The 19,384-nt window shown below is 35.9% G+C and overlaps 1 protein-coding gene across 1 annotated transcript in view; it reads left to right on the top strand.

Moving 5' to 3' along the window:
- Window positions 1-19,384, top strand: part of GTF2F2 (general transcription factor IIF subunit 2) — a 147,527-nt gene that overhangs the window by 111,282 nt on the left and 16,861 nt on the right. The window contains exon 6 of the mRNA XM_025478242.2: window positions 14,596-14,695. Coding sequence (XP_025334027.1) covers window positions 14,596-14,695 — 100 coding nt within the window. The remainder of the gene's footprint in view (window positions 1-14,595; window positions 14,696-19,384) is intronic.

Here is a 19,384-nt window from a genome sequence, read left to right as displayed (position 1 = left end):
CTATTCTGAACTTAAGGTGTGTGGGATACACATCCCCCTGCCCCCAACAAACAGCTTTCAATTTGACAAGCAAGGTAAGATAGATACATAAGAAATTGGAGTAAAAAGTTTAATAATGGCAATGTGTGTGGTATGTGAGGTTAGGTGTTCGAGTATGGTAGGAGAGATCATTTCAGCATGAATTTGTGTGCCTTTGAGCATGCCATTCACATAGGAAGTAAGAGATGCGTTATGTAGTATGCCTAAGTCTCAAGAATTAGAAGATCCTAATAGAAATTTGAGAGGATAAATTTAAGTATGGCTTTTAACACTCTGATGTTTATACTGATCAAAGCAAGGACAAAAACAAACATAGCACTTAATATTTTTTTAAAAGATTTTTATTTTTTTATTCATGAAAGAGAGAGGAGCAGGCTCCATGCAGGGAGCCCGACGTGGGGCTCGATCCTGGGTCTCCAGGATCACGTCCTGGGCTGAAGGCAGTGCTAAACCGCAGAGCCACCCAGGCTGCCTGCACTTAATATTTAATAGAAGTCAGGCAGTTTTGTATATTGCTCGTCCTTTTTTTTTTTTTTTTGACTTGTAATGGTAGTTTTGCCAACAAACCCCCCCCCCTCAAAAAACCGAATCAACTTGAATCAGTATTGCCAGTGTACTTGTCCATTTTTGAACTGCTATAATTGTTCCATAACAATAGGCTATTACATAACTAGTTACATGTCTTGTAATTATACTTTATTTTGAACTAGGACTTTATTTTTTGTGATAGTGTGTCATCAAAAGGTTATAATATAACTAGCATCATTTATATAACCAACATAATTATGTAACATAACAATAACACAACTGACATTTTTACAACTAACATAATATTAACATAACTAATAACATTAAGTAGATATGAAGATCTAAGCATATCTTTAGTTAGTTCCTATATAGTTTGTGTCAGCTACAAGTTCTTAGTGGCAGTGCAAACATATGAGGAAAAGATAGCGTTTGGGGTTTTTTAGTTTATAGCCTTTGTTTTTGAGTTAGAGTAAGAAAATATGGAGTGTAAGAAAAATTTAACTTCTTTGAGAGAATCCTAATTCTAGCATTGATCTTCTGTCACTGTACCACAGAACTTTATATCCAGCTTTCATTATCATTCTTGAATGTAAAGTTTTAATTTTTCAAAGTCGAAGCATGCACAGAATTCTTTCAGCCCCTCTGTTCATCTTTTTGGTGGCAAGAGAGTGAGACCATATGGCCTGAAACCCCATTCACAGTAGAGAGTCTGAAGCAATGAATCAAGGGGGAGTCCTTCCTTCTCTCTTTGCTGTCCTAAAGGACAGTCTGAATGACTTGCAGTCTCTGATACCAATATCAGTATCAGCAGCTGGTCCAAAATGGAGCACTCTCCCTTGAGCCTTACCGTTCCTTCTGTAATTTTTCCCCCAGCTTGATTTGGTTTTAATTAGCACCAGAATCTCTCTTCTTAATTTTTCAAAGATTGCTAAAATAGTATATTGAAATTCACCTTATCGTTTCAAAAAATTCTGTCTGAATCTTAGCACACATTGGTAACCATACACTGTCAGGTATTTCCCATCCATTATTCCTGCATTTATACTTTCATGGAGTCACTAATGAAGTAGCCATTTGCTATAGTTGCTTAGTCACCATAGCAACAGTGTCTTGGTTAGTGTACGACAGGGCAGCTTCCTACAGTTTGACATGATATGCAGCTAATAATTCTGATTTCTACTGAGAGGCAACTGGAATTTTGCAGAATGGAATTTTTAAATTTGCTGAATAGAAGTTGTTTGATCCCACTGGTATATTCTGTTGGCACCCATCATGTAGTCATAGGATCATAGGAATTTTAATTTGGAAAAATGATTCATACTTGCAGTATATATCACAGTGGCTAGCTAGAGAAACATTGCTTCTGTCACCATAAGCAGCTTATTTAATTCCTAACCTAAATATTTTTAGGAGTCTAAGAAATTGATCAGAAGGTTAGCAGTTGGGGCTGCTTGATAATCTTGGGTGCTTAGCTCTAGACTATTTTAAAGGATTCTGGCTATAAGCCTTCAATTTATAGTATAATATGAAAATTGGAAAGTGCTTCTTGTCACAGTCATTTTTCCCATCTTTTATTGTCTGATTTCTGTTAGGTCAGCCTCTTCGAACTACATTACCTCATTCATTTCCCCCTTTACACACCTACTTTAAGTTCCTTTAGTCACTACTTAAAGTAACAGTTACATAAATTTATTTTCATTTTTTAAATGTGTCTCCTTCAGATTTCACATAGTGTGAACATGTACCTTACAGAAAATACACATTCTATAATATACTTTATTTGGAGAAGATAATATAGCCCATTCGTGGTGATAGAGTTCACAGTTTCAAGAATCTGATCTAATCTTAACTGATATAAAGATTGTTGCTGTACCATCTGTTATAAAATATGTAAAGACTCACTTAAACCAAGTTCATTTCACATCTAAATTGCTTTTATCAAATGTACTCCATACTTTAGCCCCTACCTCGTGTATGAATTAAACCCACAGACGCCTACTTCCCTTTAGTCATCTATAGTCTCATTTTGATCTGTATAAAAATACAGCAAGCTCAAATCCTATTAATTTCTTTCTTGGCTCTAAATATTGAACTGGGAGAAGCGTAACATGGGTGTCTTTTAGAATGTGTTCATACAAATATCTGTGTACATATACATACATATGTACATATTTTTTCATTTGTTTCTGCCTAACACAGTTGTTGAATGAATAGTGCTAAGGGACCAAAGTTGTAGGGTCAGTTGCCATTTGAATGTGTTACCTTGGACTGTTCCACAGACACAGCCAGCTTTCAGCTAGCAATACTAGAGGGAAATGGGAAATAAAACCATTACAACACAGGAGTTTATGCTTTCTTACTGGTGGTCAGCCTCATCAGAGATATCTACCAGAGGGACGTTTACAAAGATAAATGACCCACATTATCATATCAAAAGCTTAGCAAAAAAACACGGATTTTGTTCATCACTCTCAAATATGCATCATGGCCAGGTAGCCTATCTAATAATTTGTACCAACTATGCATGTTGATGATGTGGAAACATTTTGATATATTTGTTTTGGCCCCTAATAGTAGTCCTTCTGTGACTCTATGAAGAGTAGTCTGATATCACTAACATTCTGTAGGAATTATAGGCTATAGAATAAATGACTAAAAGATGAAGCTACTTTCAAGTAGAGCTAACAATGCAAATGAAATAACACAGAGAATCTAAATCCATAAAGCATCAGGACTATTTTTACCCTCACATTGGTTAGAAACCCTTTTCCTGTGTGCTGAGTTTGTTGTCTTCATACTGAGACCAGCTGTTAAAAATCCTAGGTTTGAATTGAACCAGATAGTATTTTATATATTTAGGAAATCGAGATCAAAACATTTCTATAATGCCTTCTTCCCTCTACTAATAGCAAGAAAAAGAATTTGTATTATATTCAAAATATTCAGTTCTTAATCTATCTGTAGGCTTTATGTAAAAGAAAATTTGCATGATGACCAGGTGACTTTATGTCAGTGTTGTATAATTCCCCACCAAATAATCAAACCAGAGACCTGATATTTATCAGTTAGTGGATAAACAGTTTTGGGAGCTTCCAAAATGGAGTTGGAGTTGAATGTCTATTGAGAGGGCTGGCAATGTAAACAGATAAAATTGTGAAATTAGAAAACCTTAGTGTAATAATTATTCTCAGCACTTTCTCAAAATTGTGAACATATAAGCAGTAATGCTTCTGTTGTGAAACTGAATTGTTACTATACTAATGGTAATTTCTAGCAATTTTTCTTTGTTTTTAAAGAATTTTATTCGCAATGGTAAAACCTGTATGAAACTTAAAGCTCTTAAAATCAAATTGCAGCTTTAAATCAATGAACACATCTCAATTCCTGATGGAAAGAAAATCTTTTGCATCTTATTGATTAAATATTTTTAAATATTTTCAATTAAGATGTGTATGATGTGATTCGAGAAGATTCAAGGGCTTGGCAGTTTCCAGTGTACCACATTGAACTGCTCCAGTGACTGCTTAGCCCACAGTTCTCTCATCCAGTCATTCCTCTGAGTCATACATCACTGTGGGTGAGTCCGTGGACTCTTGTACGTGGGGAATCCGCAAGGAAGCAGAAGATAGGAGTCCGTTATTTAGCTGGGTGGGAGAGTTTAAGCAGCTCAAGCCTCTAGAATTAGTACTTAAGCAAAACTCACCTTTTTTCTATGAAAATAATCTGGGAGAAGAAATAGGAGAAACCTAAGCTACTTGAGTGAAGTGGTAGTATCAGGAGATTTCTAAGCACTAAGTTAACTCACCACATCCACAAAACTTTATGAGAGTCAGCTTAAGTGTTGGGCAAAGAATCCTTTGGGATATAAAAACCTACACTAATCCTTAGAGATTATGGGGTGGAAAGGGGCCACATTGTGTTATTGTTTCATGTTCCCTGAGGCATTATCTTATTTGGTCATCAATGTAAAATAATGTATATGAAATAATCCACAGCTTGATAGTAAATCTAGAGAAAATCAATTACAAAGGTCAGGGAGATTTAAAAAAAAAAAAAGAAAAGACCAAAAACCCCCCAGGACACTAGCCAAAGTAAAATAGACACAATAAAGCAAGGAAAGGAATCAAATAGATACTCCATGAACTTGTATCCACTGTGCAGGTTTCCTAAGGGTAGCCCTATCCTCTGGGAAGAAAAATTGGAAAACCTCCTTGAATTGTATTTAATATGATGAGTAAGAGGGGGAAGATAATTTTTGAGATAGTTTAAAAATGGTTGAGTTACCTGTATGACTTAAAAGAGATGTCTCCTCAAATGTAGTTTTCTACTTTTATGAAACTTAGATAAGTGTGCTGCTGGTCACTACTGGTTGAAAGTTATATATGATTTGAGTGCCCTAAAGATTAAACCTAAAAATATTTGACTACATCTAATAATTCAGCGAATTTTAAAAATCAGATGTAGACTTACTCAAAACTGTAAGCTATCATATTTTTATATGTCTTTTGGTGCTATGGTTAAGTTATAATTAGTACCTCTTATGAGCATTACATGTTTTACCTGCTGCTGAATGGCATTTAGGAAGAAATTTTCTTCTTTTTTTAAGATTTTATTTATTTATTTGACAGAGAGAGCACAGGTAGGTGGAGTGGTGCAGGCAGAGGGAGAAGGGGAAGCAGGCTCCTTGCTGAGCAGGGAGCGCAATATGGGGTGCAGTCCTAAGACTCTGGGATCATGACCTGAGCTGAAGGCAGACACCTAACTGACTAAGCCACCCGGTGCCCCAGGAAGAAATTTTCTTAGCCTTGAAAACATCAGAGGAGATCAGAGAAAAGAACTTTTAATCTGATGTAGCCAAATATCCCCTTTTAGAATAAACACAGGTCTTGATTTTAAGATCCAGTTGGTAAACCAGATAATAATTAAAAGTTTGTGTTGTTGTTTTTTTTAGATTTTATTTATTTATTTATTGAGAGACAGAGACAGAGAGAGAGAGAGAGAGAGAGAGAGAATGGCTGGGACACAGGCAGAGGGAGAAGCAGACTCCATGCAGGGAACCCGACATGGACTAGATCCCGGATCTCCAGGATCACACCCCAGGCTGCAGGCGGCGGTAAACTGCTGCGCCACCGGGGCTGCCCTAAAAGTTGTTTTCAAATAATCCCCATATATTTTTGTTTCATGTGGCTACTTGAGTAATAATAATAATAATAATAATAACCACTACAGTGTAATGAATGCACACTTAGTGACAGTGTTTTATAAAGATCATCTCCCTTATTTCTGTTGTTGTAAATCTCAGTTTTTCCCATGAAGGCACCAAGAGGTTGACTAACGTGTCCGAGGTCATACCTGGTGGTAGAACTGGAACTTAAAACCAGAGTATGGTTTCAGACCCTACCATATCATCCATGGTATGGTACATTCTTTGTAGACTAAGCATTGTTCAAGGTCTTGCAGTATGCCATAGATTTGCTCTTAGTCTCTCATTTTTTTTTAATGTAAAATATTGGCATGAAACTGAATATGAAAGATTTGTTCTTTTGAATATCGAGTTATAAATATTAGTGGTCCTCTTGATAAGCTTTTGCCCACTCCCCTGGGAACTGTACCAAATTATTTAGGCCTTTTACTTTCATTGGAATTTGGAGAAGGGAAATAAAATAAAAACTTCTTAAAGAATGAAATTTAAGTATTTTTGTCAAATAAATGGTCCCTAATTAGGTGACCTTTTTTCTTCTCATGTATTTCTACTTTATGCCTATACTAAAATAGTGACTGGAGTATCTGATTAACAGGAAAAGCAGCAGCAGCAGCAGGTTTCTTCCAATAAGTGCTGTCCCTTCCTTCTGCCCCCTCTTTCCTTTCTGCCTGCCCCTCTCCTTCCTTCCCTTCCCCATCTTAAAGTGGAATCCAAACTTTCCAAGGTGAAAAGAAACTTGCTTCATGAGCTGGTATAAAAAAGCATGCCTGACTGGACTAAGGAAAAAAATCATAATAGATAAATTGCAAGTGACCAGAACTGATAATCATTTGAACAAAACCTTCAGCCACCGCGCACTTGAGGCATCCTGTTGTTTTCTAGACTCATTAGAGCTAGTTGTTCTGTGTGCTGTCTTCCTGGTCCCCTTCCTCCAATGTGTGTGTCTGTTGTACTTGCACACAACTAGAGCCCTGATGACCTAGAAGTAATGTAAAGGTACCCACTGATCGAACTTGCCTTCCAAGTTCAAGCTAATAAACATATTGTATAAGGAAAGAATATAAGAGAAAAGGAGAAACTATGCAAGATGATGATATTTTGGCAGGAGGCAAGATATTTATATTTTGGACTGTTGAGTGGAGATTTTATGTTGTTTAGCAGCGATAGTCTCTGAAATGCTGGTGACACTAGAGAAGTGAAAATTTGGTAATAGATTGACAGTTTTACAGTGTTTCAGTGAAAAATAGAAATTAGGCAGTAATTAAAAAAACAAGAACGAGACCCTTAATAAAATGTCTTCATTACACGGACTGTCATTTATTTTACTTAACTCAACACATACCCAAACTTGTCGGTGGCTGTTTTTCTGTCAATCTAAGGAGAGGGATCCCTGGGTGGCGCAGCGGTTTGGCGCCTGCCTTTGGCCCAGGGCGCGATCCTGGAGACCCAGGATCGAATCCCACATCGGGCTCCCGGTGCATGGAGCCTGCTTCTCCCTCTGCCTGTGTCTCTGCCTCTCTCTCTCTCTGATGACTATCATAAAATAAATAAAATTAAAAAAAAAAAAAAAAGAATCTAAGGAGAAAACAAAGTCCAAGTGTGAATCATTCCCTTGCTCATTGAGGGCCTCTTCTGAATACCGTGCTAGCTAATGTAATGGACATATTTTGGAACTTAGTACATTTTCTCAAATAGCTATAAATACATTAAATTGGGATAGTATACACTTACAACTTGAGACATCTGGATTGTTTCATTGTATTTAAGATGTAATTATGATATAGGTAAAGAGCACTGGAGAAGGAATCTTGAATTCCTCCCCACCCCACCCCCACCTCTACTTCTGACAACTGTAGGATCATGGGCAGGTCATTATTATGCTAGGACCTAATTAGCAATTTGAATTCTATTCTCATGTAGAAGAATTCAACTTGTTAAGTCTTTCACTTAGTGAGAGCTGTTAGGTTGAATCATATGAAATTTCTAGTTTTATAAAGAGCCAAAAACTATCTAATTTCTGTATTGTTTAGGAGATATTTTTTTGTTAGTCTGATTACTGGCCAGAATGCACTCCACCAAGAACAATCTAGGAGAGCCTATCAGCCAGCTCACAGATTCTCCTTAGAATAAGAACATGGGATTAGAGGTGGAAAGAATTGCTGGTCCTTCAACAAAGCTACAGTCTTGATGCAAATGGTTATTACACAGTTGTGTCGTGACTTTCCTGCTTCTAGTAATAATTCTTAATTCTTTGCTGCTGCTTTGCTTAAAACCAAAAGCAAAAACTCCCCTGGAATACAGATGTCAGAGGGCTGCAAGCTAGTGGCCTGGTATAGCTAATATATATGTTTTTTGGTATTGAGGGGTTATTTTTGTTTTGGGGGGTGGGGGAGGGGGAAGATTTGCACTTTAGAAAAATTGAATTGTTGGCAGTGTTTAAATGCTTTCATACAAAAATCTGACTCTGGGGCAGCCCGGGTGGCTCAGCGGTTTGGTGCTGCCTTCAGCCCGGGGCCTGATCCTGGAAACCCGGGATCAAGTCCCACGTCGGGCTCCCTGCGTGGAGCCTGCTTCTCCCTCTGCCTGTGTGTGTGTGTGTGTGTGTGTGTGTGTGTGTCTCTCTCTCTCTCTCTCTCTTTCTGTGTCTCTCATGAATAAATAAATAAAATCTTAAAAAAAAAAATCTGACTGCATTTTCTTGAGTAATTAGAAGATCTGGTAATACTCTTCTTGTATTCCTATAGACTGTCAAGTAAGTGCTTATTGCCCACGTGGGATGGAGCATGTGCTCTGTTTTCCAGTTCACCACAGCCCCCATCTCTCACTGGTACTTCCTACTTTACTTAACAGGCTCCTGTAGATAGGTAGATATTTGGGTTTGTCATTCTCCAGTCGAACTTTCTGCAGGGATAGAAGTGTTCTTTACCTGTGTTGTCCAATATGTTGACATTAGCTACATGTGCCTTTTGGGCACTTAAAATGTGATTGGTATGCCTGAAGAGCCAAGTTTTAATTTAACTTAAATTAATTTAAATAATTGCATATTGCTAGTGGCTAGTATATTAGACAGTGCAAGTAGATATGAAGTGTCTGTTTCCTAGAGTGAAAATTAAACCTTAATATATTTTACAGTCTCTTCTTTTCAATGCCCAGTCTAAATGTTAGGTATATTGCTGCAGGTCTTATGATTTGACACCAGATTGCCATCTCTGATTGAATGCAGCTTAAAACTTTTCTTTTCATCTTTTATTTTCTCATTTATTCAACACATTTATACTACAGGCCTATTCTAGGCCCTGGGGATATGAGCAAGGTTCCTATTTTCATGAAGCTTACAAATAATTAATAAATATTTGTAAGAGACACTTAAATTACTTAATTTCATATTTATTATCTTTAATCCTTCCAATAGCCCTGCCAGATAAGGATATAATTCAGTTACTTGTCAATTGCAAGCTGTAAAATTTCTTCATTGTCACTCAGATCCACATCTAACAGATTAACATGTGCTGCTGTGATATTTCCAGCAAGAAACTCTTCTCTGTCCTATTAAAACTTCCTATAAGTGGACCGTATTAAAACTAGATGTCACCAGAACCTTTCTTAGTAGTAAATCAGCTCTGGGTGCACCTTATTACTACACCTGGCCTTTTTCCCAGCCTTCTGTCTGCTTGCTCCCAAGCTGGGCTTTCTTCTGAAACTTCCTTCTTGTTATCTGACTTTGGGTCAAGTATATGTGCTCTCACTCATAGGCAGTTCTGTTGCTCCACTGCTATTCCTGTTTCTCCTTGCCTTGAGACCTTTCTTTCTCTCACCTTGCAAATGTCAAACTACTTACCCCCTTGGAGGCATTGTTTACTTTCACTGCTTTACTTTTCCCTTTAAAAAGTGAAATAAAAATCTTAAGAAAATACACATTCTTTTGTGAAACCTGTCATTTTAAGAATAGCATAGATTGCAATCAAATGCAGCTGTAACACAAATGACTCCTACATTGGCTGTTGTTGGTGGAAACATTTGTTTTTCACTGTTTCTTGTAGTTGTTTAATTCTGTAGTTGATAACTAGATTAGTCAAGGCAGTGTTACTTAGAGTTTTCTGCTTAGGCATGAAAATAGTCTGCATGTATAAAATTAGGCATTAATGTGGGATTTCTTAATATGGGTTTTGCCCTTTTCTTTTGTGATCTAATTGTCCAGTAGTGGTGTCATTTGTTCATTTGCTTAACAAATAATTATTGAATTACTTTTACATGAGCTGAACTGTACTTACCAAGGAGGTGGGCGGAGGATCTAGTGACTAAAATTCATAGACTTGTCTTCCATAGTCTGCCTGTATCTTTAGAGCAAGGGAATTTGACTTTTCCCATTTTGTTAGATTTTAACAGTGATCATCCTTTATTTTGGAGATGTTTATGTTACTATTTTTTTACATAGATTTTATATTCCTGAAATATATAATTTAAAAATCAAATTCCCAGTATAGTATGTAAATATTAATAAAGTATAATGAAGAGGATCCTTAAGTGATTTTGATAAGGGTGGTTATGGACCATGATTATAGTCTAGTGACTCATGACATAGCTTAATAGGAAACTTTTTTTTTTTCAGTGTTGAAAATGTGCTCTTCTGTGTGTATGTGTGTAATTGGGCTAGTTGTAGGCAGGTTGATGAGTGTCACAGAGAATTACTTATTATGAACTAACCAAACTCAGTGAGTTTTTTTTTTTTAATTTTATAGCAAGAATCTAATTAGAGATTTATTCTGCTATATGGCCTTTTAGAAGACTGTAGAAAAGGGACTGTATGCTATTAGGGACATTATAGATTAACTGCTTGAAACTTGGGGTAAAAGAAAAAGAAAGATCTGAGTTCCAGTTCTCTTTTTGCTTACTATAAGGAAAGAGTGAGAATGAGATGATGTAGATAAAGTTTTCAACACAGTTTCCAGCACATAATTGCTCTTTAAATGTCTGCTATTATTTGCTATAGTTATTGTTTTGTTAGTATTGTAGCTCTTAGGTCATGTAGCCTTTGAACTTTTTCTTTGATGGGAAGAAATAAGAGATAAAACTGGTTCTTTAGATAATAATTCCAGAAAGACCAATAATTGTTCTAGCTTTCTACGAGTGGAAGTATATTCTAAATTGTCCTGAAATGATGGTAGTAATTAACACTAAGTATTTTTTTTTATGGTTTATAAAACAAAGGTAAAATAAGATCTGGCTGCATCTAAGTGATCACAGGTTATGGTTTTTGTGTTACAGTTTCTTGACAATAACACCATATTTAAAATTTTTTTCTGAAAAAGTTAAGACTCATTTTTTAAAAGATTTTATTTATTTATTAGAGAGAGAGAGAGAGGGAAAAGCAGAGGGAGAAGCAGACACTCCCCTCCCCTTGCTGAGCAGGGAGCCCAATACGGGGCTTGATCCCAGGACCCTGGGATCATGACCTGAGTCGAAGGCAGACACTTTATCAACTGAGCCATCCAAGCATCCCAAGCCCCCTTTTTTAAAATGGTCGGGACAGTGAAACTTTTAGTTTGTTCTCAGTCCAGCCTACCACCTCTATATGTACTTTGCTGTTCAGCTTTACAATCTAAATATTTCCAAATGTTATTATTTTGTGCAAATCCAGATAAACCTTATTTTGACTTTGAAGGCATGTTGAGGTCAGTGATGTTTAATTAAGTGCATTGTTCAGTGGTGAAGTGGAGTTGCAAAGTTTTCTGACACTTTGTGAGATAATGTTAAATGAATTTATTTGTGTTAAGTAAAGAACACTGGTAACCGATTTTAAATTATTCAAGGTTTATTAAAGTGTATTAAGGCTTAGTTCTTTAAAAATATGTTACAAAAAAAATATGTTACATATTCAGTCCTTCAATTAACCTTTTGAGTTTTGAATCATAAGATCCCCTCTTTTAGTTAAAACAAAACCCTTGAAGTTGATGCTTTACATACATAATAGGGGGACACCTGGGTGGCTCGGTGGTTGAGTATCTGCCTTTGGCTCAAGGTGTGATCCCAGGGTCCTGGGTCCTGGGCTGGAGTCCCACATCAGGCTCCCCGCAGGGAACCTGCTTCTTTCTCTGCCTGTGTCTCTGCCTCTCCCTCTGTGTCTCTCGTGAATAAATAAAATCTTTTTTAAATAAATAAATACATAATAGGAAGGTTAAGTTTTTATGTGAACTCTTTATTTTTAAAAAGTTAATTCAATGTTTTCTATATTTAAAAGATGAGCTACTTTGAGGATAAAAATGGCATGACACTGGATGACAGCATTGGCTTTTAGAGCTCTTGCACTAGAATTGAAAGGAAATGAAAGTATGCCACCTGAACCTGAATCAGGATGCAGTGCCTGCAAATAAACTCAAGTGTAAGAGTATGACAAGAATAAGTTACCACTTATAAAGAAGCACTTACCTAAACAAACTGAAACCCCAAGGAATTTTCAAATTGTGAAGTAATGGGAACAATCATTTAATGTGGGAGGAAGAGCTAGTACATGCCTCCCTCCTTGAATGTCTCATAAGATCAAATTATGGAGTGCAGTGATTGAAACAGGGAAGATAATTTAGTGGAAGCGTAACAGATAGATTACCATTTAGAGAGGCCAACTCCCTGAGAACTGATTCTGGTAGGGGATAGGGCCAAGATTAATACAAAGAGGTTTTCAGAGACAGGCTGCCACTAGTGTGTGTGGCTTTTTTTCCCTCAGGGAGTTCTATATGCTTAGTTCTAACTCCTTGTAAACATTCCTACACTTGTCTTCACTCACTTGTTTCTTTCTTAGTCACTTTGAGATGTCTTCTCAGCTCGGAGGAGTCATTTCCACCCAATCTTTTTTGCCTCACCTCTTAAAAGCATGGGCAGTCCTGCTCCAGCTTACCTTGAAGTGTACACACTGGGGTTAATGTTTACTTTATAGCAGCATGCAGTCACTTGTCATAATACCAACTCTCTGCCCCTTTTTAGTTCTGCAGTTAGTTAATAGATAAGCATTTATTTAATGTTGGTCTTCCACTAGAACAAGTCTTTTCTTTATTGCTGCATTTTCAACCTCTAAACCGGTGCCTGCCTGAGATAGGCACCCAGTAAACACTTGCTAGATAATAGGCAGCAAGAGGCTTCCACTAAAATACGGGCATAGCACAGCTGCAGTCTGAAACAGATGTTGGAGAATGGTAGACAAAGCTGGAGAGATAAGCAGGAACCAGATCCCAAGAGATATGAAGTCATACAAAGGACCTTGTGCTTCATCCAAAAATAGTTAAGAGGCCACTGAAGGAGTCTAAGTCCAAGTCCATCTTTGGGTGGACGTCCCCCTTCTAGACCCCTAGTACTTTCTTCGTCGTTCACAGAAAGTATGTTTGGTTCATGAGAAGCTAAGTAACATTGTATGATTTATGGTTACACATACACTAATTTCTAAAGACATTTCTAGAGTACTTTTGTTACGCTTTATGAAATAATCATTTTGTGTATTAAATTATAGAAATAATTGGGTTTATATATAATTTGGTTTATAAATAATTGGAATAATTTAAATATTTGTTTCAATACAGGAATGACTATACTGAATTTGGGAATCACAGTAAAACCAAAATGTATATAGTATTTGTAACTTTCACATTTGAAGAAGTAGTTGCTGTGTATCTAAATTCTTCAAAGTGACTTGGTGTTACATACCAAAAATAGAAGCAAATGGATATATATTTTTTTAAGATTTTATATATTTATTCATGAGAGACACAGAGAGAGAGGCAGAGACATAAGCAGAGGGAGAAGCAGGCTCCATGCAGGGAGCCCGATGTAGGACTCAATCCCGGGACTCTGGGATCACACCCTGAGCCAAAGGCAGATGCTCAACTGCTGAACCACCCAGGCATCCCAGAAGCAAATAGGTAATTAACTTATGCAAGGAATAAAATAATGAGAATGTTATAAAAACAGATACTTTTTATACTGCAAGTTGTGATTTTTAAAGGAATTTTATTTATTTATTTATTTATTTTTATTTATTTATGATAGAGAGAGAGAGAGAGAGGCAGAGACATAGGCAGAGGGAGAAGCAGGCTCCATGTACCAGGAGCCCGACGTGGGATTCGATCCCGGGTCTCCAGGATCACGCCCTGGGCCAAAGGCAGGCGCTAAACCGCTGCGCCACCCAGGGATCCCTTTAAAGGAATTTTAAATGAAAATTATTTTTAGTTCCTGTTCTATTGAACAAAAGAATTTAAAATAATATGTTTATGGCTTTTCCCCAGAGGTAGTATTTTGAATTATATTTTAATTTAGATGGAGATCTGCAATAGTTCTCTACTAGTGCTGTCCAAGAGAAGTTTCTTTGATGATGGAAATGTTCTGTATCTGTGCTCTCCGGTAAAGCAACCATTAGAACTGAGTGTCAGCATATTATCTTTTTATCTTTATCTCTTATCAAGCAAATGGAATTTTGAATAACTTGATTAGTTTTATGCCATATAATTTAAAATAATTCATTTTTACTTGCAGATTTTTTCCCCAGAAGTTTAAAGCTGACTAGCTTCTTGGTTTTAGTAGTTAAGATTTGTCTATATAGTCTAGGATTAGAAACAAGTCATTGAATTATGATGAGATGGTTTATATGTTTAGCTTGTGTTATGGTTTCTGCATTACAGTCATATACATTCAGTGTGTTTTTGAAGTATTATTATTAAGGTTGGTATAGCTTCTAAGGTTACTTTTTTATATGTTAAGTATTGAGTAACAAGAATTAATGGAAATATCTCTTCAAGTTTCACTAATGAATAAGTTTATTAATAATGCCTTCTGTTTTTCAGATTGCAAATAGAAGAATCTTCCAAACCCGTAAGGCTATCACAACAACTGGACAAAGTTGTGACAACCAATTATAAACCTGTTGCTAATCATCAATACAATGTAAGTCTTCATGTCTTTATTCATTCTGTTACATCTTTATTCTTTTCTGTATCATAGACTCAGGTTTTAAAAGGACCTGGGCAGCCCGGGTGGCTCAGCAGTTTAGTGCTGCCTTCAGCCCAGGGCCAGATCCTGGAGACCTGGGATTGAGTCCGCGTCGGACTCCCTGCATGGAGCCTGCTTCTCCCTCTGCCTGTGTCTCTGCCTCTCTCTCTCTGTCTCTCTCTGTATCTCATGAATGAATAAAATCTTTAAAAAATAAAAACAAAAGGACCTTTGTCACATACCTGCTATTAGATGTTTGAGTTACCTAGACTGAGTAAGGAATACGACAGTTTGCCTGGTGTGGAGAAGGTGTTCACTTTGCATCTTAAGTTAAACAATGAGAATGAGAAGAAGGCAACCATTGTTCAAACTACTCTTGATAAATTTTTCAAAGGAATAAAACACTTCATTTTTCAGTGTTTTTAATGTTTTAAATTACAGTGTCCTTAATAAATACTAGTTTTAATATTTTTTCAATTTTCCATGCCTTTACAACTGGGAATTTTTAATATATTGACAAGAATTTTAAAAGTCTGGAACAATGGTAATTTCCCCCATTGATTATTAAGATTGCTTTGCATAGTTTCAACTTTCATCGACATTTTTATGGTCTCATACTATCATGCAAAGTGAGAACTGCCTGTATTTTTTCTTAACCATTTTTATTGAAGTATATCTTGCATGTACTACATATATAATATACAACACACACATGTATACATACTGTGTGCCAGGTACTGTTCTGCATGCTTCATATGATGCATTTAGTCTTCATACCTACCCTATGAAGTAGCTACTACTATTATCCTCATTTTCCAGATGAAGTAATGAAGACACCACCAAGAGGTTAGCTTCCTTGAGGTCACACAGCCAGTAATTAATGAATCCAGGTGTTGAACCCAGGCAGTCTGGTTTAAGAGCCATGCTCTTAATTAACCACTATGTTATATTGCCGCAGGTCATTAGAAATACTAAAAGGGCAAGGATTTGGGGTCTTGAAATGCCTGTAATTTAAGGAAAAACGTGATGATTTTCTGAAAATACAATGAACCCAAGTTAAGTAACAACAGTTGATATCTTGTGTCCTGCTTTGTTGCTTAATATTCCTCTTGATACAGTGTTTAGGAAGAAATAATCCCCTTTTAAGACTGGCCTTAAGTATCCAGATTTAGGTGTCACAGATTAGTATTTGTCAAACCACTACTTTATGATATTTGAGTTTCTTATGGTTATTTTACATGAGAGGTAGCAGATGCCTACAGAGCCAAGCAGGCCTCTTCAGTGAGCAGAGTGCTAAAATTTAAGAAGGTAAAATGGTAGGGACTATGATGAACTGGAGTGTACATGCCCCTTCTTTTAAAGACATTCAGATTTTAAAAATTACTGTGCTATGTGGATAAAATAAAGCAAGTCAAAGTTCATTTGCATCCAGCCAGGCTTTCATTTTACAGCCTCTCGTTATGCTTTCAGGGAAATGGAAAACTAAAGAAGAGGACAGGCTGCATGTCAGATAATCCAAGAGAGGGGTATTTATATGTTGTCTCTTGATTGAGACACATAGATAAAAGTCTACCTTGTTGGCTTCTTTTTTATCACAGTAAGGACAAGAAAGATCATACTTACCATAAACTATAAAGAGATATAACCTTTCTGGAGAGAAGTTTGGTAATTTGTGTCAAAGGCACCATAAAGGATATATCCTTAAACCAGCAGTCTTGTATCTAAGAATGTATCATAGAAAGACAAGGGCCCAAAGGTAGATACACAGTAGTGTTTTTCTCTGTTGTTTAAAATAAGCTAAGATTGGAAACAAAAGTCCAAAATTAAGATTAAATACATTAATGGTCAGTATCTTTGGATGATAGGAGCTAGATTGATTTTATCCTAATTTTTGTCTTTATAAAGTCTTTTTTGAATTGTTGGAATCATCATAGTGAGCATATATATTTTGCCTGAATTGTTACAGTGGGCAATAAAACTTTTTTGTTGGAATATAAAAAGTAAGAAAGCTAGGAAAGACTGTTAGTACCTAGCCATGGTGAGCGACTTCCACCATTGATGAGACAAAAGGAAAATCTTTCTTTCTTAGGTCAAGCAAAGCTGGCACTTTGCTAGTATCAAAGTTCATTTCTTAGTGATATTGGCTCTATAACCACTTGGCTGGTATAGAAGACTTTTCAAATTTCATATTCTTAGGATGATTATATATTTTCTTTTTTACTACTAAAGTAAGTTTGAATATGTTGTATTCTGAACTCTATATCCTAATGTAATGCTATATCATTCACTTTAAAGACTTTTTAACATTAAGTGGCAGTTCATGGTATCAGCCTTTGTTAAGGTTGTCGTGGTATCAGTGAGTCATACTAATGTAGTTATTAGCAATGAGCCATATATTAATCTTTGGAAAAATTTTGTGTGCACAAAAATAAAGATTGACTGTAATCTATCAAGTTGCATTATCTGAATATTTAGTGATTCCCCCCCCCCCATAGGAATGTATCAGAATGAATGGAGACACCTGCAGAGCTTTTAAAAATATATTCAGTATTATAGTATATCACCTATAGAAAAAGTATAAGGCTTCTGTTATTTTTATTGGAAGGAGACTTTGATTTTTTAAAAGATTGAGAAACAACATAATTCAATGAGAATGACTTAAAGGTTACATAATCAAGATGTTCTATAAAAATTTTGAGTTCAATATAATGTTGAAATATTTTCAAAGTTTTACCAGGTGGAATATATAAACATGGAGCCTGGTATTTCATTGTAACAGTTGAGGTTCTTTGAATACAATTTTTAGGATAGATGTAAGGAAAAAATTCTCTGCAAAAATTGAACAAGGGGGTGAAAATGGCATATATATTTTTAAAATTATATCCCTGCTTTCCATCAGAAAGAACCCACCTTGCATTTACCCCCCAAAACCTTTTCCACCCACCAATAGCACATAGATAAATTTATATATATGGTTGACTCTTAATGCAGGTGTTAGGGGTTCTCACCCCCTCCCCCTTACACACACACACACACACACACACACACACACAGTCAGATCCATGCATAACTTTTGACTCCCCAAAAGTTTAATTATTAATAGCTTACTGTTGATTGGAAGCTTTTGTGGCAATATAAATAACACATATTTTGAATGTTACATATATTATATACTATATTCTTAAAGTAAGCTAGAGAGGAGAAAATGTTATTACGAAAATAATTCTCTTCTACAAGGAAAATACACGTTCCTGGCAAGAACTCTTGGCCAGAAAGTGATAAAGAATTAGAAAAACTTGACTAGAAAACTATTGTTAGAGGAAGTTGAATGATTACTTAAAATCTTGAGGTAAATCCCCAAGAACTAGAAAGAAAATTTATTTTTATACGCACTCTGTTTCCTCAGGTGTGGCAACTGACTTTGTTGGTCTTCAAAATGAAGGTTGTTTGGTTTGGGGTTTTTTTTTTTTTTTTTTTTGTGCTGGGTTTGTTTTTTTATGTACAAATTTAGAATTTTGCTCAGTGAATAATAGATGCCTACAGGACTATATCATAAAGGCTTTTCAGCAGCATTTGCCTAGTGTTAGTAGAGATACGCTTCATGCTTTACCCATTTGAATTTGCACACCAAGAACTCGGTGACTCTAAAGAATTAATTTCCTCCCAAAAGATAACACACTAGGCAGAAATAGAAGCTTTAGTTTATAAGAACTTAAATGCAAACCATGAATGATATTCAAGGCTGTCATGCTCCCTTCAAAAGTTAAAAGCTTCCACAAGGACTACCTTGACAAAGCAGTCAAAGTATTTCTGCAAACAACAATCTAGAAATTTACAGACATCTGTATTACAGTATTTTAATTGGTGGTGGGTGGCTTTTATAATTTTAGTCAGTGATTAAGGTTTCAGTAATGATGGTTGAATGTAACATACCACAATGGATTTCAACATTTAGTTGCATTTTAGTCTTGAATAATTTGTTTTCTGTTGTGAAAGAAAATTTAATTGTGTATGATAGATTTTTTCTTTTTTGGATTGTAAAATTTTTAATTGGAGACTAAATTTAAAGTTCTTTCTAAATTTACCCCCCAAAACCTTTTCCACTCACCAATAGCACATAGATAAATTTATATATATGGTTGACTATTAATTGTCTAAATTGACAATTATTTCTATGCAGCTGGTTGTGCAGTGATCTGTGGTCACTGGGGCAGTTATAATGTTGGTAATTAAAATACACGTAATAGCCATTTCTAGTCTAATAACTATCCTAATATTTTGTAGTGGCTGCTAACCATTTAGATATGTAACTGTTTTGAGTAGCATTATTTCCTTTACCATGTTGATGCACCAGTACAAAACAGAATTCCCAAAGAGAAAAGAGTTAAAAAGAGAAGAAATAACATTATTGCAACACTGTAGTCTTCTCCTTAATAGACTATTCATATCATCTGTAGTTTATTTGGAAAATTAATTTTTTTTATCAGTAGTACAACATTGTAAGTACAATATTAAGATGACCATTTCTGTACTGTTTAGTTAAAAAAAAAAAGCTACCATCGCTTCTTGGCCTTTTGGCTAAGATCAAGTGAATAAAAAAGCTACCTCAGGATCTTAGTTGTGTCCTGAGTATAAGGTTAGTTA

The sequence above is a fragment of the Canis lupus genome, chromosome 22 (assembly GCF_003254725.2).
Source record: "Canis lupus dingo isolate Sandy chromosome 22, ASM325472v2, whole genome shotgun sequence".
Lineage (NCBI taxonomy): Eukaryota > Metazoa > Chordata > Mammalia > Carnivora > Canidae > Canis > Canis lupus.
Note: the sequence above shows the minus strand (reverse complement) of the source record. Positions and strands in the feature narration are given on the sequence as shown.